This window comes from Cyprinodon variegatus, unplaced genomic scaffold (genome assembly GCF_000732505.1).
Source record: "Cyprinodon variegatus isolate N-32 unplaced genomic scaffold, C_variegatus-1.0 Scaffold1512, whole genome shotgun sequence".
NCBI classification, from domain to species: Eukaryota; Metazoa; Chordata; class Actinopteri; order Cyprinodontiformes; family Cyprinodontidae; genus Cyprinodon; species Cyprinodon variegatus.
The window spans coordinates 28,631-56,228 of NW_015151965.1; the positions used below are offsets into that span (position 1 = coordinate 28,631).

Consider the following 27,598-nt stretch of genomic DNA (forward strand, 5'->3'; position numbering starts at 1 on the left):
GTTATGCTCACTTTAGTACAGCTCAGCCCATAGATATATGATGGGTAAGTTTTTCTTTCTATAGTTTCTTCTTGTGCAAATGCTGCAAAGCTGCCTCTCTGACAGTCAATCTCACACATCTGTGACTCAGCACCAGTGTCTTACCTTAATACCTTTCCTGTGATAATGCCCCTCTAGAAGTAGTGTTATCATTCCTCTATCTCCTATTAGGTAAGATCACATTGTATGATGTATGAAAAATATACTGTACATACTATTCTCACCAAACTGTGATAACTGTGATTAAATTCAGTGTAAACAAATGCCATATGTTGCCACCCCTAAAAAATTCCTGCCCCCCTCTTGCCACCCCATAAATATTTTTCTAGATCCGCCCCTGTTGTTGAGGATATGGTTTGTTGTGATGTCAGACAAGTTGATGAGGAATGCTAAAAAGACCTTTAAAGCCATTCTGATTAGCTTTAAAGTTACTTATTTTTCTGAAGTGCGATTGCAAAGGTTTTAGATGATAAAATGTGTCTTCTGACCCACTTGCAGAAGATAAAAGTAAAAGTATAAAGACATTTTGAATAGCTACCAGCATTATAATTAAGTATCTATTCTCTTTGTATTGCTTTGGCCCTCTTACACTGAGCTCTGTGTTACTCAGTGGGCAATAAAGCATTCTTGTGTCTGAGCATCTCTGCCTCAACATTCCAGCATTGCTTGATGGTTTCTACAAAACTCTTCTTTATACACTAGGCATCACAGACACATGAGCATCAGAAAGTCAATCGGAACCCTTAGCTCTTTCCTCTACCTGTCCCTTGTTCACCAAATTTGAAGCCACCAGGGTCACAAGGTGACTAAAAGGAATACCGAGTTGCACATTTAATTTCACAATAAACCAGATATGCTGTCTTTTCCTGAAAGTTTGCAAACCACAACATGCCTAGATGAAATAACGTATAATCTAACACAAAAAATGTGATTATATTCAAACTGTTTGAGTATAAAGCAGAAATCATTCAGTGTCCACAAAAAATAGACTACAAAATACCTTTATTGTCCCACAATGGGGAAATTTGCGGTGTTACGCAACAAAAGGTTATCAGTCTCAATAAAATCAGTTTCATAATAGTAGAATTAATGGTGGGTGTTTTGAATTTTATCAATCAGCTGATATTCTAAGCAAGGGCGTAGATTTGATTTGAACTTTGGTGGGGACACTAATGGTCGGGTGTCATTGGTGCTGCAATATGCGTGCCCTTTTTTATGCTCGATGTGAGCATCCGTACTGATAAGAGGAATTCATTGTTAAAAGAGAAAAAGCATCATTTTGCTACATTAATACAATTTTTAAAAGCACTACACTCATTAGATGCTGTTTATCAATGTTTGAAGTATCACCGGCTCTGATGAATGTGGAATTAGGACTGTTTTCCACAAATACAGTATTTTCTTTTGAAGATATAGAATTGTGCAGAGTTAAACCCCACTCTTATATTTTTACCTACTATGCTCTCTCTGTATCAAGCAAAATAATACATTCATTAAAATATTAACTTCATTATAAAAGTTGAACATCTGGGCTGTAGTTACTGTGTCGCCCATTTAATGTATTTTATATGGGACTGAAAAAATGAATCGTATTAATTGATTATTTCAATAATCATCAACTAATTTAGTGAGTGATTCATCATTAACTGGAGAATGGAGACTATAAAACATAATATAAATGTAAAATGTCCCTTTCCCCTACAGAGCAATCCACTTAGATCAATAATTATACCAAAATTGTAAAAATACAATATATATATATGTATGTATGTATGTATGTATGTATGTATGTATGTATGTATGCATGTATGCATGTATGCATGTATGCATGTATGCATGCATGCATGCATGCATGCATGTATGCATGTATGCATGCATGTATGTATGTATGTATGTATGTATGTATCCAGAACTCCTCATGTGGAAATATTTTAGTTTCACCTGGTTTATTTAGACATCACCTGAAGCACTGAAGGGCCAGCTGCTTCACCTACAAGCTCCCCTGCATCATTATTACTAGATATCTGTGTTTCCTGTAATCATATAATGTATAAGTGCAATTTTAATAGTAAAGGATTAAATGTAACACAACCTTTTATCATTGTCCTATATTGCTTACTGTCTGACTGTTTAAATAGCTCCTTATGTCTATTTTCTTTTTTAGTGGCATCATCTACAAACACAACACTAAGAATGAGCCTAAGTGTATTCAAATATAAAATAATTTTTAACAATTATAAAAGACAATATAACACTATCTTATCCGTAATTTAATAATATCCAAAATAAACAGCGAGATTCAAGCATTTTTACCAGACATTAATGTTTGTACTAATTTACTTACAGACTGTGTGGAAATCTATGTAAGATAAAATTAAGGTTTATATTCTTCCTTTGTTTGTTCTTGTCTTTATCCTATTTCTAGAAGTATAAATAGTCAATAAAATAAAACTATTATTATGTGGAACCCTAATTATGCTTTTTAAACGAAAAACAGCAGATGTTTAGGAGCCATTTCTTGTTGTTGTACTCTATAAGAGAAATAACACCTGCTAATAATTATACCTGAACTTTCTCAAAGAGCCATAAAAAATGAAAACAGCAATAGCAACTAAATATTGGTAAAAAGGAAACACTCACTTTTTCTTTTTTAGTTGGCTGTGGATAACAATCAGAAATGTTGATGGCTTACAGCCTTTATTTGCCCATTTTGTGTCTTCAGAACTCCTGGCTGACTCAGAATATTTCGCTTTATAAAAGAAAAGAAAAGGTTTTTGTTTTTTAGTGTACATGATATTCATTTTTTTTAATTGGGACTAGTTTTGTAGCCTAATATTAATTGTAGTAACCGCAGCAATCTAGTGTGAATAAATTTTGAATTTTGTGCTCCAAGCACAGACAGACTAGAAAACAGCCAATCAGAGAGAGAGAAGGCGGGACCTAAGGCAGAACAACCAATGAGAGTGGAGTTAAACAGCGCAGCACAGTTCCATGCACTGCTGCGTGAAAGGGACAGGAGAGACCAGGCAGAGGAGCTGCGAGTGGAAAAGAAGCCACTGCTGTAATAACTACTGCTGGAAATTATAAACATGTTGCTCACATCCAATTATTGGTAGGGACAATTAGGTCGGTTCAAAATTTTGGTAGGGACATGTCCCCATGGTCCCTATGCAAACCTATGCCCATGATTCTAAGTAGGGGTCGAATGGTTCACAAAATCCACGGTTCGGTTCACAGTTTCGTGGTCAAGGTGTTCGGTTCGGTATATGTTGATTGTTCCCCGAAATCACAAAAAAAATAATGAAAAAATCCCCCAAAAATTATGAATTGTAATTATTTTTAATGATCCGCCGAAACCCTGGATCATTTTCGCATGTTTTGCTGCTTTGAATTTAATCATCTCGCGCATGCTCTCTACGATCTCCAAGGAACTCAGAGTGGAGCGGACGGGAGCCACAGCGGAGGCTGTAGGCTTTGCTTTGCGCAGGCAGTCTGGAGCGCGGCAGAGCGGAGCGGAGCGCTGGCGGAATATGTGGGATTTCGGGGTTAGCCTGACATGTTGGCCATGTTGCTGTTAGCATAAACAAAACGTGTTGCACAATGCTTGCACACTGTTGCACTTTTATCCACAACTTTCTTTCCGCCGACATCGTAGGTCACTCTAAATGCAAAGTGGTCCCATACAGCAGACCTATAAAGTGCTGCTGGCGCGTCCCAACTCCTGTTCTTTCCAACTCGCCATACCCACACAATTCTCCACAATAACTGTTTTTTTTCTGCTACACCCGGCTACGCTGCTTCACTGCTTCTTCTTGTTTACTGCTGGTGGTTGGCTTTGGTCGCAGTACCGCCTCCTTCTGCTCTGGAGTGTAAACGCTTTGCCTATGAGAAAATGGAGCAGCGCATGAACCAAACGCCACACACGCGAACCGAACCGAGAAAGTCGAACCGAACAGTTCAGACGGTTTTCATAAACCGTTCCATCCCTAATTCTACGTAAACCTGATAACTTTTGTCAGGGCTGCAATTACCCTTCCAGTTCAGTTGCCACTTTTTATTTCAGGACATGGTTGAAGGACTATTATTATAAAGCATATTGATTTTTGTTTTACAAATGAATGTCACAATTATTTGTCTTTAAAGTGAACCTGTGATGATGGATTACCACTATTGTAAATATCCAGATATTAAATGCAGAAGAAAACTGTGGGAAAACAATCTGACCCCTAAAAATCTATATCAAGTGTGATGCTCACATTTGATCGAACTACTTTAGCAGCCAAAGTAAACTGTTAGGATGTCCACATATATATTAATAAATGACACAGTACCTAACCCTGCCAAATTCAGAAAGGGCAGTACATATTTTCTTTAATCTGAGCTAATAACTTGGAGTTCAGTTTTTTTTTTTTTAGTTAAAGAAATCACTAAACCTTTTAAGCCTAAATGCAGTGTAAGTATCTGAACAACACATATAGCGCAGGTACAGTGGGGCTTAAAATTATATAAACTGATCATTTACTGTAGTTTTTAAATATCCATTTAGAAATATAGGATTTGAAAATACATATCGAGAGAGTTTCTTCTGCAGATATGGTCGTTATAACTCAGTAAAATGCCACAATAAAGGGTTTTACACTCCCGACACAATAAATGGCTATTTTTGCACACCTCTAATATATCACTTATTTTTCAAGTGAAAAAGCAGATTCCTGAAACAACTGGATTTGAGCAGAAAGACCTGGAATGTGCCTTTGTCTCTTTAAACTTAAAGTGGTGTTAAGATTACACCTTGGGAGCAAATTGATAACATTTCTTTACTGCGATAAGATTCTCTCCTGTTTCATAGGAGGGTGAGGTTATTGCTAATAGCACAGGAAGTCACACAACTACTTCACAAGTCAGGGCGGCGTGTGTGTGTGTGTGAAAGTGTTCACATCATCAGTACATATAATCTATAGATGTTTTTTAGTAATTACAGAAATACATTTTCTTTTTAACTATTTCATTGGGATGAATTTGACCACTATCTGTTTGATAAGGAACACCTAAACTGAGTTTATAAGAAGGAAAAAGTATTAATTATTGTATGGACAATGTCTGGAAAATCTGAAGGTTGAATTTAGGCACTTGGAACCTACTGAATTTAAATTGAGGATACTTGGTTAGACTGAGAGGTTAAAGTATGTATAGTGACTCCAAGGTTCCCAGGTCTTGTAACGAAAAAAAAAAGCCCAAATCGATAAGTGTCCCCTCCTCTGCCTGATGATAATATATGATAGCTACTAGATGCACTAGAACTGTAACTCCCAGGTTTAGTGTCACTGAAAGCAGCTGACAACCCTGCACTTTCACAAACGATGTGGTTTCTTCTTGAGTTTTTGAACTAGTCAGCAGACCAATTTGCACTGTTCTGTAGAGCGTTTGTCTAATTACTTGTGAATTCAAGGCCACATCCACACCTCTAGATGAAATCGTACATCGTTAAGCCTTATGTAAGATGGCATGCTCTGTCACACAACATTCATTGTGCAGCTTATAGGCATGTTTTTGAGAAGGGAGCGGGGGGAGGGGAGGGCAGTGTGCAGACCTGTTTTCTTATGTAATCTTTCTCACTGTAGAATCAAACTTCAAAAAGCTCCCAGACTGATTTGTAGCAACAGTTGCTGCTTTTAGGTAATGGGTGATTCCCTTTCTCCTTTGCTTTGTGTAAACACACATGTCCCTCGGACCAGCTAACTACCAAATTTCATATCTCCTTGTGGTGCTGCTGGTGATCAATTGATGCTGCATCCTTCATAAATCCTATGTTTCAGGGTGGAGTGAAATGACTTTATAACCATGTAATAACAAGATGCTGCTTAAGATGTGCCAATATGTCCGACTCTGGATTTGAAAGGTGTTTTTATTATAGCAACAAGCAGTGTTATTGAAGTTACTTTGTTCAAAGCTTTGCAAAATATGCCGTTTTTGGATGAATTTAGTGAAGATTTGTTGGAATATGTATATCTTTTTAGTTAATTTACTTTTACTGCAGTAATCAGTATAACATGTATAACTGATGTAGATACAGACCAAAGATGGATTTGAGACAGGCTTTAGCTTTCACCAAGAAGCACGTTTCAGCTTTATTGCCTACTGGTGAGATATGTACAGTTGCGCAGTTTCAAGCTGCTGGCATCAGAATCAGCCTTGACTGTTTGGTTGGAGATTCTTTTTTTAGGTCTGTGGGAAACCGAGGACCTAAGCTCTTCGTGTCTCAGAAAAGGTTTTCACCCTGCTTTTAATCTGCTGCCATCTCATTCTGCAAGTACTAACAAGTTAAAATGTGGCAATACTTGAACTGTTTTCTACAAAACGCTGCAGGAGCAGAGAGGAGCCTAATTTGTTTCATTCAGTATCTGACCCAAGGCTTACTTCGTCACCCGTCTCCGAATATGACCAAATGAGATTAAGGGACAGAAGAGACCAGAAGATTTTAGATGTAACTTAACAGATGTGTACTTGTAAGATAGGGGTCCTTAATTAACCTGATCTCTGGGTCACTGCAGTGTGCAAGACTGGATCACATCAGCCTCTTATTAGTATAGTCAGAAACACACATGCACACACACCCCTTCAACATTAATAGCTGTATGCTGGTGTGAGTTTCGCATTAGCCTAGATGAAAGTGGGGCTGAGAAGCTCTTTGTTCCTCATTCATCTCGCTTTAAATATCACTTCCTGTTACTGCAGCACCCATAATGCACCACTGGCCTTGCTGTTGTTGTTGTTTTGTCAGAGCTTCTCATGCAAGCTTGTGCAGCTTAGTGATTTGCGGGAGTTTTCTCTGTCTTCCTCCCATGGATAAGTATGCAGGGGCAGATTCCTGCCTTGCTGGTCAGGTAGCCCCTTGCTGGTCAGGTAGCCACTTGCAGGACCGACTGCCTTTTATTTCTCACCTATTGACTCTGAAACGGCAGCACGAGTAACCATTATCCATTAACAGAATCAACATAAGGCTTAGTCATTGTCTTGAAAGGTCATGCACAGTTGCACTAAAACACTCTTAAATATTTAATAAAAAAAGTAAATCCCACCTCATCCATGATTGCTGCCCACAAAGAAAATAAAACTTTGTCCGTGAAGAAACAAACCGGGTTTGTCAAGAGGTGTTGAACCTCCGCAGAACAATGTGGAATGACATTTCTCTCCCTTATTTGGCGACCGCCGATAAGTCTAGTTGAAGCTGTTGCTGCCAAAATACGCAGGATGTGATGTCACCAGTCCTGGCCTTGAGCAGCTGGCTCTTGCACTTTTAACAAATACTGACTTCCCTAAATCATACATTTGTCCACTGCTATTCTGACTGGAATGTTGCAGCAAACATGTTAATTTTTCCCTTTAGATACAATGGTAGTAGAACGGTATTGCTATTCTTTTCACTTTTCAGCTGTGAGCAGTCATCAGTTGTTCTTAACAGAAAAGGTAAAAATTCCCACTATGTATAATAGAGTGGTTGGTACTAAAGGTTTAACTGATCCTTAAAAAATATCTTATATCAGCAGGTTGTGTTGCTAACTCCTTAGCCTTCTGGTATCAGTTGATTTAAGTCTTTATTGGAATGTAATTATGCCAAAAAGGCTGCTGACATTTCCAAATGTATCAAGTTTAAAAGTTTAAAAAAAGATAAAACAACCTGATCTCATTTACAACGTTCATACTCAAGAGCATTGTTTTGAGCGTCACCTAACAGAGCTCATCAGGGTTGGTTGGCTGATCCAGAATTAATATTGTTTTGGTGAATAACACTGGACATATGGAACATAACAAAAAGATACGAGCTGTGTTTTTCTACTGTTGGTAGCTACTACCTACTGTGAAGAAAATATGTATTTGGACAACCTTCTATTTTGAAAGTTCTCCCACTCAGAAATCCTGGGGGGGATCTGAAATTGTCATCGTAGGTGCATGTCCAGTTTGACAGAAATAACCTTCAAAAGAAAAAAAAAAAAAAAAACGAAATCACAATGTATGTTTTTTTTTTTTTTTTTTTTTTGGAAGACCCAGCCTTGACCCATGTTTAATGCTCTAACTGAGGAAATGAGGTTGTTCCCCAACAGGTGTCTTTATGCAGCTAACTACCTCAAACAGATGCATCTAATTTAGGATAATAAATAGAGTGGAGGTGGACATTTTAAGGCAGACTAACAGGTCTTTGAGGGTCAGAATTCTTGACAGATGTTCAAATACTTAGTGGCTGTATCATACAAAAAATAGTTTTAAAAAACAAATATGTTGGGATTTCTGTTTTTTTTTCTGTTTCCAACTGTTTCATCCTACTTCTTAGTAGGATTTAGCATATCCCCATATCCCTGTCCTTCCTTGCCAATTCTTCTTTCTTCTCCCCTGTCTAATTTTTATTTCTTCCCTTGTGTTTGTTCCTTAAGTCAGCTTTCCTATTATATCCCTCCCTCCAAACCTCGAAAACGAAGTATTTAATGTTTTAAAGCTGACATTAACGACTGATGCACAGAGATGGGGACTCGAGTTTGTGACTCGTACTCGAGTCGCACTTAAGTCGCATATTTAATGACTTCAGACTCGACTTAGACTTGCATTTGAAGGACTTCAGACTTGACTGAGACTCGTGATTTCCGACTTGTGAACAATATTTTATTCCAGTGTAAAAACACTTATTCAAGTGTTTTTTGTTTTACTAACTTGACTGATCGCCGCTCGCCTTACCCACACACAGAAGAGGTAAAAAAAAAAAAAAGTAGCACTTGTGGCCAGTATGGCCCCACACTCAGTCTTTGACACAAGGGGGAGCAAACAACTCAAAGACCCAAACCGTGAAGCACTCAAGTTCAAGTGTTTTATTTATACAAAAAGCCACAGCAAAAGTGGCATAATAAAACAGTCCTTTTCTTCTCCTGATAAAACCTAAAATTCAAGAGTTTTCCTTAAAAATCAGAGGCTGGAAGTTGGGCTCCGCTTGTTATGCTGCTTCTGGTGCGAGTGATCGGCCTGGAGCACCCACTGGCTGATCCACACCTGACTCTGCGGCGCTCCGGCACTGTTCCACTCCCTGGCGTGCCACACCCCTTTCCAGACCGATCCAGCTAAAAAGAGAAGCAAGGAGAACGCCAGCATCCACGCGCCAAAACCCCGTCGGAAGATATATTCCTGTTTATGCTTTAAGCGAGGGGGAGCGCTACTTACAGGCGAGGTTCCTCCTCTGCCCTAATACTCCTTACTGGGCCATCTGTGCACCCGCTTGCCTCTCCCCTAGAAGCGCGTCCGTCTCTGTCACCTGCAGATTCCGTTCTCATTTCCTTCAGACTCCTTTTATGTCGGCTTTAATCAGCCCTTGCTCACACCTGAGCGCAGCAATTACGCAGCGCAATTAATGCACTCCGCCTCCTCAGACAACTACTTCAGTCCATCGCGCATGGATTGTCACAAGGGAAAAACAAACCAAAACAACCCAACATGCAGGAAAAATTCAAAAGTCTAAAAGGAAAGCAATCATATAAAAAAGAAACATCAAAACATGCAAAGCTCAAGAAGAAAATACAAAGAAAAACAAATCATATCTTCCTTGCCAAACATGAAAAGCATAAAACTAACATTTAAATGAAAGAAAACCATAAATCATATTTTTCCCTGCGCAACACACTGACGTCACTGACGCAACAGTATGTGACATATATGCCCGTGCGCATGCATGCATGCAACCCATACAGATATGGAAGCGAGGATTAGCCCCCCTGTTTTGGTGCCACCGTTAATAATAACCTTTGGCTACAAAAACTTTACATAAGGCGGGAATAAAAGAGCAGCAAACTGCAGCTTCTTTAGAAAAAATACACGATGCTTGGTCCACCACATCTAATTTTATCAGCTACAGTGCAGTGCAGGTGTACAGCCAGGGACATCACAGACATAAGGCAATAATTCAGGACCTTATTATTTCATGCAACCTCCCCTTGTCTTTGATCGACAAGCCCAGCTTTAAAAGCTCCATGGCAGTGGTAGAGGAGAAATATGTTGTGAATAATGTAAATTGGCGCTAAATAAATAAACTGAATTGAATTGAAAATACTGCCCGCCATGTCATTAAGTTACAAAAAGTTATTGCCACAATCTTTCTTTTATAAAAGTATTGTTATTGTCCTGCTATTTGTTTAGGGTTTTTCTTTATCTCTTGTAGTTGCAAACCTCATATGTATTAATAAAAGGCAGGATTGTGATTGTTTTTTTCCCCCACACTCCTCATTTTCACTTAAAAATAAAAAGCAGACATTTACTACTAAAACTAGAAACAGTTGTAACCACAAATGTCAGGTAAATACTGTAGGAAAATAGTTTTTTTTCTTTATAAAAAAATGCGAAATTTATCTGGAAAAAAGTTTTGCGTGTGTGCTTTATTAATTGTATTTTTCATTTTGCAGTTCAAGATAATGGTAATTCCATAGATATAATAGCGACCTCTTAGCTATACCTTCTCAGTGACGGAGATGAAAACACAAGGAGAAACAAGCAAGCACGAAAATTATTGCACTTTTTTTAATTAATCAAGTGATTACAATTTTTTGTGCGATTAATTGATTGCGACAGGCCTTCTCAAGACTTGAGACTTGACTTGGACTTGAGCTCTCAAGACTTGAGACTTGACTTGGACTTGCAAAAAATGACTTGTGAACATGTCTGCTGATGCATCTAATTCTGGACTTTTTCCTGTGAGGTTTTGTGCAGCAGCCCCGATGCTGACATGATGTTCTCACTGGCACTCTCCAGTTTACCTCACATCTTTTTAGAAGAACCGAAACAGCAGATGAATTAATGACCCAAATTCATTTTATTTCTGTCGCTTATTAAAACAGCAACGACTTAGAGGCAGATATAAGCTGCCTGCCTGTGAGTGAATGTATGATGCGAAATAGCAGCATCATAATGACAAGCTCTCCTCAGATTTCTGTGCACTTGTCTTCTGTAATGATAGACAGGTTTTGGAAAAAGTAATTGATTGTGCTTCATTGGTAACAAAACCGTTGAAGAAAGTCCTTTAAAGCATTAGAAGCATCCATACTCTTTAATTTATACCAGCAGATAGCTGGTTGTTATTAAAGTGAGCAGAGATCATTAAACTTGGTGTGAACTGTTTGTCTCATCTTCCCGAGCTGTAGGCTCATAGTGAGCTGTTTTGTTGCTAAGGGAGATTGTATTCTGCTCCTGGATGGTCATCAGAGAGTAATTTAGATGCTGTGAACCTTTCAAACCACACTGGCTGAAAACTTTGGGATTTGTTTGAGTCTTGAAAGCTGCAAACCTATCGAAAGCAGCATTTTAATGTCAAACCTGTAAACCAACAAAAAAACACATTTTTTTTAGCTCTGCAAAATGTTCATAGCCTGAAAAGAAAGAAAAAAAAAACTAAATCTCCTATAATCCAAACATAATATTGGAATGTAAAAAAAAAAAAAAATCTCATGTTGACCCAATACATTTTTTGGTTGTTTTCTTCCAGTGTTTTCCTAGCTTGTATTTATTCAATTTGTTTTCTCCGCAGACCTCTCAAAGAATCGGCTCAGTGACATCCCCTCAGAGGTTTGTCACCTGGTTGCCTTGGAGACCCTAAACCTGTATCACAACTGCATCAGGAGCATCCCAGACAGCATCATCGCCCTGCAGTCCCTTACATCCTTGAACCTTAGGTATGAACAATCACACTCCCACCATTTTGTTGAAAAAGAGGCCACCACCAAAGCCAGCAGCTGTCACAAGGTGGCATGTACATCAAAGCAGCTGATGATGGGTGTGGAGCTGTCTGTGACATTTAATTGTTTTCCATTTGCTATCTGATCAATTTGGAGTAGAAATTATTAAGCTTATCAATTGTGATTAATCGATTCTTAAACATATGTCATTAGAATCATAGTTGAGTAATTTAACCAAATCGTTCCCTAAAGTAATGATTCGCAAAGCTTGCCCCCAGTAAAAGGACCTGATGTCATGCTCGTGATCCTAAGTCTTATAAGTGCACCTCTTCCTCGCTCTGGGGAAGAAGTCTGCATCAACACACATTCTGTGTGTTCCATACAGTATTTGACAAAACAGCTTTGCAAATGTCAGTCATACACAGTTTGGGTTCAGTACAAATAGTACTAAATTTCTTGATATAAAGGTGTTTTTTTTTGTTTTTTTTTTGCAGCTGACCACATTATTTTATTAGCCAAAATAAGTTAATTCAAAATCTCAAAACAAAGTAGATGGATTCATACCTGTCTGATAGATGTCAAATTGTACCAGCCAATGGAGGTAAATATTTGGAGGTTGCACTTAAACCCACCATTTTGTCCCTATGTATCAATAATCCTCCTAATGTTATTATTTAAAAAGAATGTTATTCTATTAATAATTACCAAAAAGTATCAAAAAGCTGAACAGTAGACATATATCAAGTTTAGGCTTTTTTCAATTTTTTTTGTCTTTCATAAACACATCAAAAATTATTTGTATGTATAAAGCAAATAAACATGATTTCTTACTTGGATTCAATTTTGCATGAGGAAGAACTCAAGGCTATAAATGTACTTAAATATTTGTATGTAGTACTGGATAAGCTCTTAATTATTGAAAAGCTTAATCAAACCTCAACATAAATAGATGCTTTTCTTCTCCAAAATTACTTACCTCTTAGACAATTATAAAAACTTTCAAAAAATTTGCATGGTCTATAAAATGCACGTTGAACTGGCACCATAACCTGTAATGGAGTGCATCAAATTAATAACAAAATATTTCACACCCCAGACCTTGTGAGATATAGTTGACTATGACTGTGTAGTCCTAATCATTTCACCGCTTTTGGTTAGGAGAGCTTCCACACTGCAAAATGTCCTTATTTGGTCAGCATTTTATTTATGGATGTATTTCTGTGCTTATGCCTTATTTTAGTTATACAAGTTTTTTTTTAATAAAAAAAATGTATTTCATTCATTCATTACATCAAAAGAACACAAACAATACAGCTTAAAACCAATAAAGAACCGTAGAAGGAAGGAAGACAATCTTATATTGTCTGCCTCATTAACACATATTGTTAAACTTATATTTCTATGATTGTTTAATTCTCAGTATAATTAGTTGAGGGTTTAAACTGAAATGTTAATTAGCTCCAGTTGTATCTTTGCATTTATTTTTGCAAATGGATATTTAAATGCTGTGTTCCTTAAAAAAAACAATGAAAGCCATTTGGATTTTTTGTCTCAGATTTAGACAACAATAAAAACTGTGATTTAAACTTCAGTTGCATTCATGATTTGTGACATAAGTCACACCTTTAGGGGTTTCTTAGTCGTTTTCCTCTATTTCTGTTTGAACGATGTGTGTTTTTGTTTTATAGTCGAAATCAACTGGGCTCTCTGCCGTCATGTCTCTGTGGTCTACCTCTGAGGGTCCTCAACGCCAGCAACAACAAGCTAGTGAACCTACCGGAGACCATTGGGCAGCTGCACGGCCTCATGGAACTGGTAAGACTGATTCACTCTGTACATTGCAGTTCCAGAAGAGCATGGTGAACATTTCTCTGGGATTACAAAAATTATGTATACGGTGGTATTTTAGTGCTACCTTTTTAGAGCTGGATATATTCTCTCGCTGATGTGAGTCTGGGCCAGAAATTGTGTGCAATTAGGGATTTAGCATTTTTCTGGTGAGTATAGAATTTTAATTGTTTCAAAATTATAATCTGCTCATTCTTATTTTTAAGCTCTCTGATTGGATAGTAATGCATAAGAAGACAAGAATATTTATTGCAGCTTCCTTGATGGAGGTGATTGTTTTAAATCTAACAGTAAATGAAGGAAAGATCAAGTTCAAATATTTATGTATTGAAGCAAAAGCTCCTAATCCTTATATGAGATCAGTCAAAAAAGTTTAAAAAAAATTAGGTTCAGGTTCATTAGATAAATATAACAGTAAATGTAAGTATACTAACCATGCTATTACCATTACCATGAGAGGGACCTGGGTTCAAATTTTGGTTGCGACAGGGAGGGCATTAAAACCGTGACAGCTTTGATGAGCATTATTAATGACCTGCTGTGGGTACCAGTGATAAGGAAGGTGTCAAGAGTAAAAACAAACAAACAAATGAGATAAAAAAATGCAAATTTTACTTAATATCTTCCCCTATATTAAGATGACCTATGAAACTATTTCTGCAGTTTCGATATATTGGGCTCCTTAAGCCTCTTCTTTTAAACTGAAATTTAAGATTTAGTGTTGTATTGAGTTTACAACCAATTCTCCCAGGTTTTCCTGTAGAGTTATGAGTTGAAACTTAAAACAATTTTGTGTGAAGCGATTTACATTTTGTCTAAATTGCTGTTTCATTTTTCTCAGGATATCAGCTGTAATGAGATCACGGCTCTACCTCGACACATTAGCAGGCTTAAAGCCCTGAAGGAACTCAATGTTCGGCGAAATCTTCTCTGTGTCCTGCCAGAAGGTGAGTTTGGTCCCTTTGAGGTTATTTTTAGTTACAGTTATTTGTCTTTTCTTTGTGGTTTTTAAAATGTAGCTTTAATTTTGGAGGAGACAGGCTCATTTTAGACCACAGTCTAGTGTTTGCTCTGCCACGCCCTTCTAAGATTCCTAAAATACACCTAAACCTTTGCCATGGATCAACGTCTAGTTTTAAGGTCTGATTGGTGACTTTGAGAGAAACACAATTGTCCCTAGTTCATCTGGAGAAACTCAAATCACATATTTTAAGTGTTGTCTGATGTTTGCCTTTTACTAAAAATTTCTCAAATGTCATAGGATTTTTCAAACTTAAGGAGCTGACCTTCAAACAAGACAAAAAAAGACACATTCTCATTTGCTTTTTAATAAGTTATATATAAATCCAGGAAATGCATCCACCATGACATCATCCAATGCTACTAAGCCATCAGGCGGAACTGAACCTTTTTGGGTGATAGATTTAGAAACATGGTTAAAACAAACAAAAGTAAATATCATTCAGTGATCCAACTATGTCTCAGTTTATATAGAAAGTATTCTGCTGACTCAGTGAATATAAGGATTAACTCTGGCGGATACTATAGTATTTGTTTACAAAAAAATATTCCCATTGGATTTTTAAATGTAAGTTGATAGCTTTTAATTGGCTATTAAGTGTTTTAAGATGCTTTTTTGTGGAATTATTTGAAGCATTATTAATATTTTTCTAATTCATTCATTTTCACTTCTCATCCCATGGTCTATGCCAAAAGGTTCTTGTGTTGTTGTTATTTTAAACGGTGCATGTATATCGTAAAATACACAGTGATTACATGTAAATCAAAAAAGGGGCAAGCTATAGAGCAGTTTTCCATCCGTCCAAACCAACAAAACAAAAAGGATTTCTGCTCTATGTCTGCAGCCTCTAATGGGTTTTCTTCAAGGATTTTCCAGTATCCAGCTACAGTTATTATGGAAAGTATTCAGACCCCCTTAAAATTTTCACTTTGTTGCAGCCATTTACATAAATCAATAAAGTTCAAAAATGAAAAAGTGAAATATCACATCGTCTTAACATTCAGACTTTTTGCTCAGTATTGAGTAGAAGCACCCTTTTGAGCTAGAACAGCCCCAAGTCTTCTTGGGAATGATGCAACAAGTTTTTTTACACTCCTTGATTTGGGGAACCTCTGCCATTCTTCCTCACAGATCCTCTCCAGTTCTGTCAGGTTGGATGGTGAGCATTGGTGGACAGCCATTTTCAAGTCTCTCCAGATATGCTCAATAGGGTTAAGGTCATGGGTCTGGCTGGGCCATTCAAGAGTCACAGAGTTGTTCCCAAGCCACTGCTTTGTTATTTGAGCTGTGTGATTAGCGTCACTGTCTTTTTGGAAGGTGAAGGGAAGGGTTACTCTGAGCACTCTGGAAGAGGTTTTCTTCTTGGATATATAATGTAGCTGGCCGCATTCATCTATCCTTCTCTTGCAACCAGTTGTCCTGTCCCTGTAGCTGAAAAACACCCCCATAGCATGATGCTGCCACCACCATGTTTCACTGTTGAGATTGTATTGGGAAGGTGATGAACAGTGCCTGGTTTTTCCACACATACCGCATAGAATTAATGCCAAAAAGTTCAGTCTTGGTCTCATCAGACCAGAGAATCTACTTTCTTATTGTCTGAAAGTCCTTAATGTGTTTACAAACTCTATACAGGCTTTCTCATATCTTGCACTGAAGAGATACTACCATCGGGCCACTCTGCCATAAAGCTCAAAATGATGGAGGGCTGCAGTGATAGTTATCTTTGTGGAACCTTCTCCCATCTCTCTTTTGCATCTCTGGAGCTCAGTCACAGTGATCTTTGGGTTCTTCTTTACCTCTCTCAACAAGGCTCTTCTCCCATGATTGCTCAGTTTGGCTGGACGGCCAGGTCTGGGAAGAGTTTGCGTCGTCCCAAAGTTCTTCTATTTAAGGATTAATGAGGACACTGTGCTTTTGGTAAGCTTGAGTGCTGCAGAAATTATTTTGTAACCTTGGCCAGATCTGTGCCTTGCCACAATCCTGTGTCTGAGCTCCTCGGGCACTTCCTTGGACCTCATGATTCTCGTTTGCTCTGACATGCACTGTGAGCTGTAAGGTCTAACACAGACAGGTGTGTGCCGTTCCTAATCAAGTCCATCAGTTTAATTAAACACAGCTAGACTCCAATGATGGAGCAGAACCATCTCAAGGAGGATGAGAATAAAATGGACAGCACAGCAAAGGTTCTGAATACTTATGACCATTTGACATTTCAGTTTTTCTTTGTTGATGAATTTGCAAAAATTTCGACATTTGTCTTTTTTTTTCTGTTGAGATATTGTGCTGAGTGTACATTCATGGGAAATAAAGTGAACTTTTTCTATTTTACCAGATGGCTGCAATGAAACAAAGAGTGAACAATATTGATTATTCTCTTTTCAAATATGTTCAAATATGTTCATAAAAACATGACTGAGATTATTTTTCATGCTATACTGTTCAGGGATAAAAGCCAAACCCTGCAAATTAATCCATAGTTATGTATTGTTGTTCAGACAATGAGTACAAATACAGGAAATTCTGCTCCCCATTTGGCCCAATGTCGCAATATTACAAAATTTCTGTAAAAACTTGCTAAAACATAACATTTTTTAAAACACTTCATTTTCAGCCTCAAAGGCCTCCTACAACAACATCTGAGTGGCTGAAAAAAAGTTTTTTTGTGTTTTTCTATATTTGGGTTTTACAGGGTTAAATGGGTCTGAATACCTTCTGACCCACTGTACATTAAAACATAAACAGAACAGCTTCACTTGAAAAAAGGGTTCCCCTACTAAGCTAGTGCCACTGTTGTAGTTCGAAGAGGGGATGGTGTGTTCGGTCTGTTGTGCAGTGCTAATATTCTGCCACATATAGTGCTTTGCATGTTTGCCAAAATTTTTACTTACATTTTGTTCTGACCCTTCTTTCATCTGCTCCTGTCTCCCCACATTGCTCAGACCTAAAGTGAATACAGTTCCTGTGGCTTTCTTTCAGCATAAGGGTTGTGCTGAAAGAGTTACAAAATTTACAACTAGTACTGTAGGTGTTTACATTTTAAACAATTGCTTTAACAGGACCTCATTTAGTTGTTTAAAACTTGTTTTTTCGTTTTTTTTATAACCTAACCCTTAGTGTATACTCATACACATGTCAAATATTATACATTTGCCTGTATGTCTGGGTCCAAATGGTATTAACACTTTACACAGCAGCATACAGTAGCTATTCCAGTCTGCTATAGTGATCTAATTTATTTTGATGAACAAAAGTGATTTTTTTTTCCTTGCCATTATTCACTCGTTTTTTAGTTGCTTTTTTTTGTGACAAAAATGAATCCTGATAGAAATGATCATGATTCTTATTGAAACAAAATATAAAGACGTGGTAGCTCAAAGTGTTGCCTGATTTTAACATATTTTTTGTGTTTGTGTCATCTTGTAGACCTGGCTGATCTTCCGCTGGTAAAGTTTGACTTTTCATGCAACAAGGTGTCCACCATCCCTGTGTGTTACAGAAAAATGAGGCAACTCCAGTCACTGCAGTTGGAAAACAACCCGCTGCAGAGTCCACCTGCACAGGTACATACTCAGATCAGTATAAGAGGACCCAATTTAGCTTTTTCCTTAATTCTAGGCGAACAGGATAATAGAATTGTATTATCAGATCATTGGCAGATTCACTCTAGAAAATACTAAATTGCATATACCTCCATTTTTCTGTCACAGCCCCTAAGTTTTGGAAGGACGTTCCCTTGGCCATTAGACAGGCCTCATCACTTTCTGATTTTATATCTCTTCTTAAGACCCATTTCTTTTCCATGTCTTTTAACATAATCTGATATATTGACTTTGTCTTACTGTGTTTCTTTTATGTTATTACTATTTTTATACACGTCTTTATGTTTTATGCTTGATTATTTTTATTTTATTATTGTGTATAGCACTTTGGTCCTGTTGGGTGTTGAAAGTGCTTCATGAATATGGTATGTTTTGGTATGGTTTTGAACTGTGATTTTGACATTGATGTTCCAAAAGTGGCCAAACTGTGTTTTTTACCGCATAAAAAAAAACCAATCTGGTCACATGAAAGTGCTTATTTCCGTGGCATGGGTTGCATATAATACAGTCTTTTTTTTTTTTTTTTTTTTTTAGATTTACCCCATTTTAGTCTAAATATACCATTGGGAAGAGCATAATATCGATAAAAGTTAGAAGACTTAAATCAGCCAAATTGTGTCCTTTGTCTCCAACAACAAGAATTGTGTGAAAAGATATAAATAAGGAAATAACATGAATAAAATCAAATTGCAAATAAAACAGTCAAGTATTTTAAAAAATCTCATAAGTAGCTGTCAATTAAATGCGTGAAAATATAAATGATAAATGTAAAATAGAAACCCAGCATTCTAAACAAATTCACATCAAAATTGGACATAAACAAATATTGACCAGACAGTCAATATGAAGTAATGAATATAACAAACATTTTAAACTATTTTTGGTGAATTTTAGAGAAAGTGGAACAACGATTCTATTGTTCAGGACCTGATGGGAGGGGGACTGCCAAACGTTCTGATTACAAGTCGATAAATTATTACCCACTTCTGACCAGTTTGATAAGTCTCTCGCTCTTATTTCCATCTTCAGATCTGTATCAAGGGGAAAGTCCACATATTCAAGTATTTGAGCCTCGAGGCTTGTCGCAGCGAGAAGATGCCTGACTCTCTGTACCTCCCAGTTATGGAGCGACTCAGTTTCCCCCGTCCCTACACCGGCAGGTAAATGCAATGGGATTAATTTTTCTATGTAACCCAGTTGGAAGTTTTCTTTTCCTTTTCCTTCTTTGTGGGTCTGCGCTCTTTCTTCAAGGCCTAATTTCTACAGCTGACAAAGTAACGGTCCTGAGAACCCAGACACAATTATATGTCCTAATTATTTATGATAAGTTATATTCAGGGCTGAAACAATAATCACACTAATCATGATTAATCTATTATTGAAATAAACGTAGACCAATTTAGTAATCAGATAATCGTTAACTGGAGTACAGACTATTTTTATCTGTCAATATGCTCTATCCAGAACTCCTCAAGTGGAAACATTTGAGTTTCACCTGGTTTAATTTCGTTAAAAGTCTTGTTTATGGAACCATTTGCTATACGATTATTAATCGATAGATGAATTGATTTTCAAAGTAATTGTTAGTTGCAGCCCTGGCTATATTTAAGGAAAAAACTTTAAACATGCCCACCTGACAGTAGCAGTACCATTTTAAAGTAGTTCAACAGCAGGGGTAACATTGACTTTCTTCAACATGAAATTAGTTGAGATTTTATGCATGATTTCTTAAATGTCCTTATCTGATTCACTCCTGAAACACCAACTTCAAATGTCCTTTTAGCAGGAAAACGGTTGACGCATTACTTCTAATTTAATTATATTAAGTATATAAGTATATAAGTATTTCAATGCTCTTTTTTTTAAATGAAGAGAAACTCAATTATTATTTCATAAAAAGTGCCCACCGGGGTCTGTATCGATAACTTTAACATGTAGCTTCTGTTTCACTATGTTAATTAGATATGTGATAATTATCTCTTTTATGTAAAAGAACCAATCTAACATAGAGATAAACCAATCAGATATTTATGACCAAATGTTCTTTTTTTTTTTTTTTTTTAGAGCTCTAGCTTCTATAGACAAATTCAAAGTAGTCTATAGGGGTAGTGCAGCTGACCTAGGCCTCTCATGAATTGAGTACATAGAACATCACCAGGAACTATTTCAGTTTTTCTCCATATTACCTTGAAAACACCAACCAACATCCCTTGGATATCTATGTGTTTAGAAAGCAAAACCAATGGTGATTACACAATATTATTCAGGGTGGTTTATGTCTGTTGCTGCAGCTTAGCTTTGAGCATTAGTTTGTATCTGTGAGTACCTTGAACCAAACTCCTGTGGTATGTAAGCATGGGCATGTTTTTGTATAAATGATTTGCAAATCTTCTTCAGAAAATAAATATGTTTAATAGCAGGTGTGGGCGGCCCCAGACTCACCACATATGGTGAAGGACCTTTAGCAGTCCTTGGGCATATAGAGGCAGAAGCAATCTCAGCCCCAGACACATGAGGGGCCAAACCCCAAAGAGGCTCGACCCCAGAGGCCATTGTGCCTACGTCCCATGGGGCTGCAGCAGATGGTCACACCCAAGGTGGACCCAGAAGAGAGCGCAGGGGACTGAGGCCAACCCACCGAAGAGCACACCCCACCCCAAGCCAGTCACAGCCATTCCAGGCCCCCACATCTGTATGGTCTTCCCATATCCATAGCTGCGAGGCAATCACAACCCAGGCGGTCCAACCCCTCAGGCCAAGTACGGCACAACAGCCACCCAAGCCAAGGCACTCGACATGCCTGCAGTGTCCCCCCACCAGACTGTAGGCACAGGCCGCTCGCAGGATCAGAGCAGGCAGACCCACACCACCTGCCTTACAACCACACCAGCCAGTCGGCTCTCCAGCAAGGATGGGGCCAAACCCTCCAATGTCCCAGACCCCAGCCAATGCCAGGAACCGTCATTCCCCATCCAAGCAGACGGAAAAGACATTAAGGCCATATGGAATCAAAGGCTGGAGAGCCTAAGGAGAGCTAGAAACCCCAGCCAAGCTGTAACCAACCCCGAAGGCCCAGCCCCATCCCAAGGTGGAGCAGAGACAACAGAGTAGTGAAAGACCCCATGCCAGCACCCCTCCTGCTTTGTGTACTGTTGTTGCCTGTTGGATTACTGTGTATTTAAAACCAGGTGGAGGGTAGATGTGTTGTTGTTGTTTCTATATGTATAGGTTCTCCAAAGTTTCCTCATCCAGTTTGAGTAGAAAAATGTAAGAAAGTGGAATTGATAGGGTTTATATCCCTGGTTTATATTCATTGATTTGTTTTACCTGAATTACAGCTAAATTAGACGGTTTTATACTGTTTTGTTTACTACCAGTCTAATGCCATCTTACTCACTCACAGCTCTTGGGAGATCTGTCTGAATTCTGAACTTTCTTTCTTTGAGCTAGTAGCTAGCAAGCATGAGGACTCCCATTAAATTATCTTTGGTTATAATTTGGTTATCAAAATTCAATGAGCGTATGAGAAAACACATGAATGTTAAAGTTATTTTGGTATTTAAACCCTTAGTAAAATAAAGCTTGTTTTAGCTTTATGAACAACAGCTCAAACATGTCAGCATAACATTCTATGCGGTCCATTTTTATAACTTGTTTTAGTCAACAGTAAACACATGAAATTATCAAAATTTATCAAAGAAACAAAGTGTTTTACTGTAAAATGTATCTCTAAATGTGCCAGACCTCTGCCTTTGTTGATTTCCCTTTTAGCAAAGGCTGAGTTGCAGTGTCCACCAGCTTAGCATAGCATACAACAGCAGAGGAGTTTTTTTGTTCCAGCTAGTTCCCACACATCTGCAAAGTTCTTTGTTTTCAGAGGCTCCAAACCACCAGCCTCTTGCACCTGAAAGTCCTGTAACTCAATGAGAGCAAACACTTTTTTTTTGCAGCAATTTGATTCTGATGTCAGCCACCTGGTCAACTTGAGAGAAGATTATACTTCTGCAACCGCACACATCACATCTCGCTTTGGTCTGTTCGCAAACCAGTTTTGCTGGTATGCTTTTGCACCGTCAGTCTGGAATTTCTAGTGACGTACAGCAGTTTCCTGCCAAAGCTAAAGGGGGAGCCTATTCGTGAACCCGCGAGAATTTCTGCGGTGCCGGCGGGAGTGTTTATCTTCCAAAACAACAATGGCGCGTCTGCAAGATTTCACGGTCAAGGAGATGGATCTAGAGTTGCTAGACATCGAAGAGGAACAGGTGCCGTTAATGGAGTTGGCAAAAAGACAGATTAACCTTTCGTCATAGTTGTCCATTGTAGTTGTTCCTTTGTTTTTAAAAATGGCGCGCCCCGGCACCAAATCGAGAAGGACAACCACACAGACAGCCGGAAAGGCATACCAAGGACCAATCACAGCTGCTTTTTGTCTGCGTACTTACGCTCAAAGTCTGTGTGGGTTTGCGAACTTCCGACGTCCAGTCAGGTTTTTTTTAGAGTTGCGCAACGACAGATCCAGAGGCTATACATCAGAAGCATAAATTGGCCTTTAGCCGTTGATCAGTTTGCAGTTTTTGCTTCTAACATGGGGCCTTCCATGCTAGTTCCTCTCTGATATGAACGGACAAGAGATCAGTCCCCAAAGAGAAAGAACCAGGTATGATGCAGTTGCTTTTCTCCTTAAACACCGTGGCCGCAGGACTGCATTTTCTGTGAGATTGCCTTGGAACTGTCTTGGGGGGAGGGGCTTTGTAGTAGGGATGGAACGGTTTTTGAAAACGGTCCAAACTGTTCGGTTCGACTGTCTCGGTTCGGTTCACGTGTGTTTCGTTCGGTTCATGCGCTGCTCCTTTTTCTCATCAGCGAAGCGTGTACACTCCAGAGCAGAGGTGGCGGTACTGCGACCAAAGCCAACCACCAGTAGTAAACAAGAAGAAGCAAAGCAGCGTAGCTGGGTGTAGCAGAAAAAAAAACAGTTTTTTTTCAAGAGTTAGAAAACGTGCCAGCAGCACTTTATAGGTCTGCTGTATGGGACCACTTTGCATTTAGAGTAACCTACGATGACGGCGGAAAGAAAGTTGTGGATAAAAGTGCAACATTGTGCAACACGTTTTGTTTATGCTAACAGCAAAATGACCAACATGTCATGCTAACCCCGAAATCCCAAATACTCCGTCAGCTCTCCGCCCCGCTGCGCACCAGACCGCCTGCACAAAGCAAAGCCTACAGCCTCCACTGTGGCTCACGTCCGCTCCGCTCTGAGTTCCTTGGAGATCGTAGAGGGAATACGCAAGATGATTAAATTCAAAGCAACAAAACATGCGGAAATTATCCAGGGTTTCCCCGGATCATTAAAAATAATTACAATTCATTATTTTTTTTTGGATTTTTTCATTAATTTCATACATTTTTATGAGATTTCGGTGTAACAATCAACAGATACCGAACCGAAAACCGTGACCACGAAACCGTGAACCGAACCGAACCGTGGATTTTGTGAACCGTTCCACCCCTACTTTGTAGCAGTGAGAGATGATTTTTAATGGTATGATATATAGAGTAAGTAATTATATTGGAATTCATTCTTGAGTTACTGTCTTTTGTTGCTGGATCAGACTTAAGAAGACCACAATCCTCGGCCAAAAAGCATTGAGGAATGCTCTACCACTTCAGGTTAAAGGGGGACACCAGTTTTTTTTTACATTGGGCCCTTGATTTTACGTTATTACATCATGTTCTAATCACCCATATGAGTTTTGTGTCATTTTGAGCTGTTCTGAAGATATTCCGTTAGGTTATATCCAAGTAACATCTTCCTATGGGCAAACAAGTTGAAGGCCGAAACTAAACTGTTCATAATTTATCATTTATGGTACGCCAACATTCATAACATGTAGACGAATCACTATCCCCCAGACATCCGCGGTTATATTTTTTATAGTTATATCTTTTAAAAACAAAGCTGAGTGTGTATGACGTCCTCCGCGTCCGCCGGCTACCATTCATTTTTCCTGTCCGCTGAACTGCTGCTAGTTTTACTCACATGCCTGGAAGATGTCTAGTGCTACTACCACAGATGATCTCGCTCTTGAAATGGAATTGCACGATTCAAATTAGCTAGCAGAATAATATAAGGGATAGAGCGTAGCTGCCTGTGGCCCGGGCTGCCTGTCACAACTCCAGCGTGTCCAGCGCGCGGATGATGTCATACACACTCCGCTTTGTTTTAAAAAAATATAAATATAAAAAATATAAGCGTGGATGTCTGGGGGACAGTGATTCGCCTACATGTTATGAATGCTGGTGTACCATAAATGATAAATTATGAACAGTTTAGTTTGTGCCCATAGGAAGACGTTACTTGGATATAACCTAACGGAATATCTTCAGAAAGGCTCCAAATGACACAAAACTCATATGGGTGATTAGAACATGATGTAATAACATAAAATCAAGGGCCCAATGTAAAAAAAAACAGCATTCCCCTTTAAATGTAGGAATTTACCTTACATGGTCAAAAAATTAAATGACCACCTTCTCAGAATACTGTAGAGAAAACAGATGAGCCACTATGGACACTAAACTGCGCCTGGTTTAAAGATTTTTCCATTAAGGTTTTGAGTCTTTCCATTAAATAGCAGTTTAAAATGTACATGTCACATTTTGATATGTACAGCTACAAAGGTTTTGATTGAAAAGGTGTAGAAGGAAGAAATTTCTAATGTGATCCAACCTGTCTTATAAAATCAATTTACAAAGCATGCTTAATTATGTGTTAATACCCAACCATGTGTATGCCTCTTGAAAACAAATAAGAGGGAAAAAGAAAGTTTTTGATATAAAATAACTTGTTATAATTTACCAAACAGTAAATTAAATAAGAGTCTGAGATAACCTGCAAGCAAAACCTGCAAGCAAGCATTTCAAGAAACTTTTAGAACAAAAGAATGAAAAACAAATACAATAAGTAAAAATACTAAAATATTATGTTATGTCATATAGCCAATATTGAAATGATTTAATCTTGAGAGCTCAATGAAATAAAACTAAAATAAAAAAAATCAAATAGAATGGGGAAAGGTCAGCTTTTTATCATTTTAATAAAGCCGTGTGAAGAAAAGAGAAATCCTAAAGGAAAGTTTGGGACTAACACAAAGAAGGAAAGGTCTCTCTGTTCAGTGTGTTGTACTCATTCAGACACACAAACCCCTGTGGGTGTGTGTGTCAGGTGTGTAACCTGTGTAATTTGTCTGCAGTGTGGAGGACATGGAGCAGCAGAGGAAGCAGGACAGCGACTCTGGAGTCGGCAGCGATAACGGAGATAAGAGGCTGTCTGCGACCGAGGTACTCCATGTTTTTATGTGTAACTCTGTCTACGCAAGCTGTCACTGTGATTCTATGCTTACATATGTCTGCTTTTATCAGTTTATACTTACACGTCATGCTACAGTATGCTTATTTCCTATTGGGTTATAATTTAGCTTGAAGATTCCACTTCTCTTCCTGCTCACTAATGCAAGGTTTCTGAAAGTTAAGTCTCAGATTTACATTAAGTGATCACTTTGCATTCCAGTGTGTTACCTTAGATTCAGAAACTGCTTCAATAGCTTCAGAATGTATTAAGTAAAATGTTATTAAGTAATATGGTAATGTAAGGAGATGCTAAGGTCTATTGGTCCATGTGAAAAACAGATTTTTTTTGTAACATTAACGCTGAATATTTAAAAGGTTTTTGGATGTTTTTAAGGGGAAATAACATGGTCAAACAGATTAACTTAATTCACAAGATTGTGTCTTACCATTGTCATGTTGTGATTATATTACAAATGTGAACAATGTAAATGAAAAACTAATTTTTGATTTATAAGATTTTGCTAAAGGCTCCGCCATGTTGCAGTACCTCGAACGGTGACAAAAAAGCGCTTAAAGCATTTGGTTTAATGAAGGATGAAGATGAAAGGACCCTCCAGCTTCTAAATCACATTGCTTATGCTTTTAAGCCTGTTCACCGTGAGTAAAGCTGTAGGAAGGAGAGAAGAGGCAGTTTTGGAGCCAGGATTCTCCCTATCCATGCTACCCTAAGGTCCATGTTCTCCTTCACCATCCTGTGGACTTTATTTCTGAAATGTCAGGCTGCTCTATGTATCTGCTTGGGGATTATTCAGGAACATGTCCAAAACTTCCAGCTCTCAGCACAGCAATCTAAATATCCGAACATTGGTAAAGCATAATTGGCTGAACAGTACGGTCCAATTCAGCCTCCTGACAGCAGATAGAATCCATAACCATGGGGATCCGTGAACAGTAGCCACACTAGGTCGCATTGTCACCCGTTTCGCCCCAAAACACGTACCGGCTCCCAAACTGCCTCTGTTCTCCTTACTAATGCTCAAGTCACACTGTGAATGGGATTAAAAGTATAAACAAAGTGATTTAGATGCTAAAGTGTTGTTTTAGCTTCATCTACCATCTAACCAAATGTTTTAAGTATTTTATGGGTGTAATCTATACATCTTGGTATATCCAAAGTATTCAGTTTTAAGCTGTAGCATATTACCAAAAAAATTATAAAACCAAGCTTTGTTTTTTCTTTGATGTTTATATTTTTCCCTTTTGTAATATAATCATTGATAATAGTAAGACATAATCTTGTGAATTAAGTTAGTTTGGTTGACTATTTCATTTCCATTTTAATACATGACCTTAACATTATTGCTGGCTTCATTTCCTGCAGCCTTCAGATGAAGATAGTCTGAGTCTCAACGTGCCAATGAGTAACATTACAGAGGAAGAGGGAATTGGCAAAGATGACTCTATTGAACACATAAGCTCCCTAACAGGTAAGAAGGACAGCAACTATGGTAGAGGGTAGTTCTGAAACAGTTAAAGCGCACAAGAAGACACAGACCCAAAAAAACATAATGGTTGCATGAGAGCACACACACCTTTAAATACTGCATTCAGTTTTCCTCTGGTCACATCTACCATTAATGAAAGGACATCTAATGTACCTTGAATAAAGTTCTGCTCTCTCAGTACAAGTGTCATGATAAAAACATGTAATTTCTCCAAACTTTGTAACAAGAAGAGACTGACACTGAGAGGGGAGGCTGACACTACTAGTGAAGGAGTTTTCTTCATAGACTGGACTAAGGAGTTCAGAGCTGTCCCATAATATTTATATTATAGATGTAAGGCCTTTCCTTCCACAGAGGGGCTTTTGTTTCCATGGAAAAAAAATATCCAGCTCTGGTGAAGTTTCCCAATTCTGTTTGTAAAAATAAACTGCTTATGGCAAACCAAACCAAAATCATACTGGACCATACAAAATGGATACCATACCTAGGATTAGAGTTGCTGGCAGCTTTCATATCTGGGACTGGAAC

At 38.2% G+C, this 27,598-nt stretch overlaps 1 protein-coding gene across 1 annotated transcript in view; it reads left to right on the forward strand.

The window, feature by feature from the left end:
• Positions 1 to 27,598, forward strand: part of LOC107103713 (leucine-rich repeat and calponin homology domain-containing protein 1-like) — an 84,171-nt gene that overhangs the window by 16,658 nt on the left and 39,915 nt on the right. Inside the window, exons 3-9 of the mRNA XM_015403517.1 lie at positions 11,594 to 11,738; positions 13,430 to 13,556; positions 14,431 to 14,536; positions 18,037 to 18,173; positions 19,242 to 19,372; positions 25,469 to 25,556; positions 26,947 to 27,052. Coding sequence (XP_015259003.1) covers positions 11,594 to 11,738; positions 13,430 to 13,556; positions 14,431 to 14,536; positions 18,037 to 18,173; positions 19,242 to 19,372; positions 25,469 to 25,556; positions 26,947 to 27,052 — 840 coding nt within the window. The remainder of the gene's footprint in view (positions 1 to 11,593; positions 11,739 to 13,429; positions 13,557 to 14,430; positions 14,537 to 18,036; positions 18,174 to 19,241; positions 19,373 to 25,468; positions 25,557 to 26,946; positions 27,053 to 27,598) is intronic.